We start from the raw sequence: 890 nt of genomic DNA on the forward strand, positions 1-890 counted from the left end.
TAGCAGTCCTGGCCCAGACCAACTTAAGACCCAACTTCCAACGAAACGATGCACGCAGGACCCCCCCCCACCGTACCACACACACACGCACACAAACAGGCGATGTGCCCTTTGGATCGTGGTTTCTTTGCCTTGCGGTATAGAAACTTGGCAGCCCTCTGTAATTAAAACATCAACAACATCAACAACATCAACAACACACATACATATCCAAAGCTGCCCACCGACCCACCCGTGAGTAACTGAACGTGTTGCCGTAACGCAGTTTCCGGGTCCTCAGACACACCAGGTCGGAGGGGTCGTCAGTGTCCTGCGGGCAAATGCAAGAGGGCCATCATCCGGTTGATATCCGGGTCGTACACGAAAGTGTACTGCCATTTACCCCCAACATCACATTACACATGACACCCCGCCCATGCACACCTGTGTGCGTGTGTATGTGGGGGAGAGCGGGGGGTAAGGCCCTGGAGCAGCGTTCTCAAGGTGAACGGGCGTCGCACACCATTCAAATCACACGCCAGCTTTTCAAGTTTTGGTTTGAGATGGACAGACAGACGGACATCAAGGCATATCCGGTAACCGTGCCCCGCAAACGCAACTATGCAAACGACAGTATGAAGACACAATGATATGTGTGTGTGGATGGGGTGATAGCTGTAAGAATCAACCCAAGTTCCGGGGCGCTTTCCTTCGCTTCATGACTGCTGCATTCTTACCCCCCCCCCATCCCAACCCACCCTGTTAACCTACTCTTAACCAACCCAACTCAACCTGCCCAGACCCTAACGAACTCAACCGAACGAACCAAACCAAGACAAGACAGCCCAGCCCACCTGGGCGTCGTGCACGATGTCGAACACGTCAGCACTCAGGTTGATATCAACTCTGGA

The 890-nt window shown here is 53.4% G+C and overlaps 1 protein-coding gene across 1 annotated transcript in view; it reads right to left on the reverse strand.

Moving 5' to 3' along the window:
* Window positions 1-890, reverse strand: part of VOLCADRAFT_99213 (uncharacterized protein) — a gene marked incomplete at both ends in the record, with an annotated part of 22,142 nt that overhangs the window by 13,083 nt on the left and 8,169 nt on the right. Inside the window, 3 exons of the mRNA XM_002958000.1 lie at window positions 72-158; window positions 233-310; window positions 383-423. Coding sequence (XP_002958046.1) covers window positions 72-158; window positions 233-310; window positions 383-423 — 206 coding nt within the window. The remainder of the gene's footprint in view (window positions 1-71; window positions 159-232; window positions 311-382; window positions 424-890) is intronic.

Source organism: Volvox carteri (genome assembly GCF_000143455.1).
Source record: "Volvox carteri f. nagariensis unplaced genomic scaffold VOLCAscaffold_84, whole genome shotgun sequence".
Taxonomy (NCBI): domain Eukaryota; kingdom Viridiplantae; phylum Chlorophyta; class Chlorophyceae; order Chlamydomonadales; family Volvocaceae; genus Volvox; species Volvox carteri.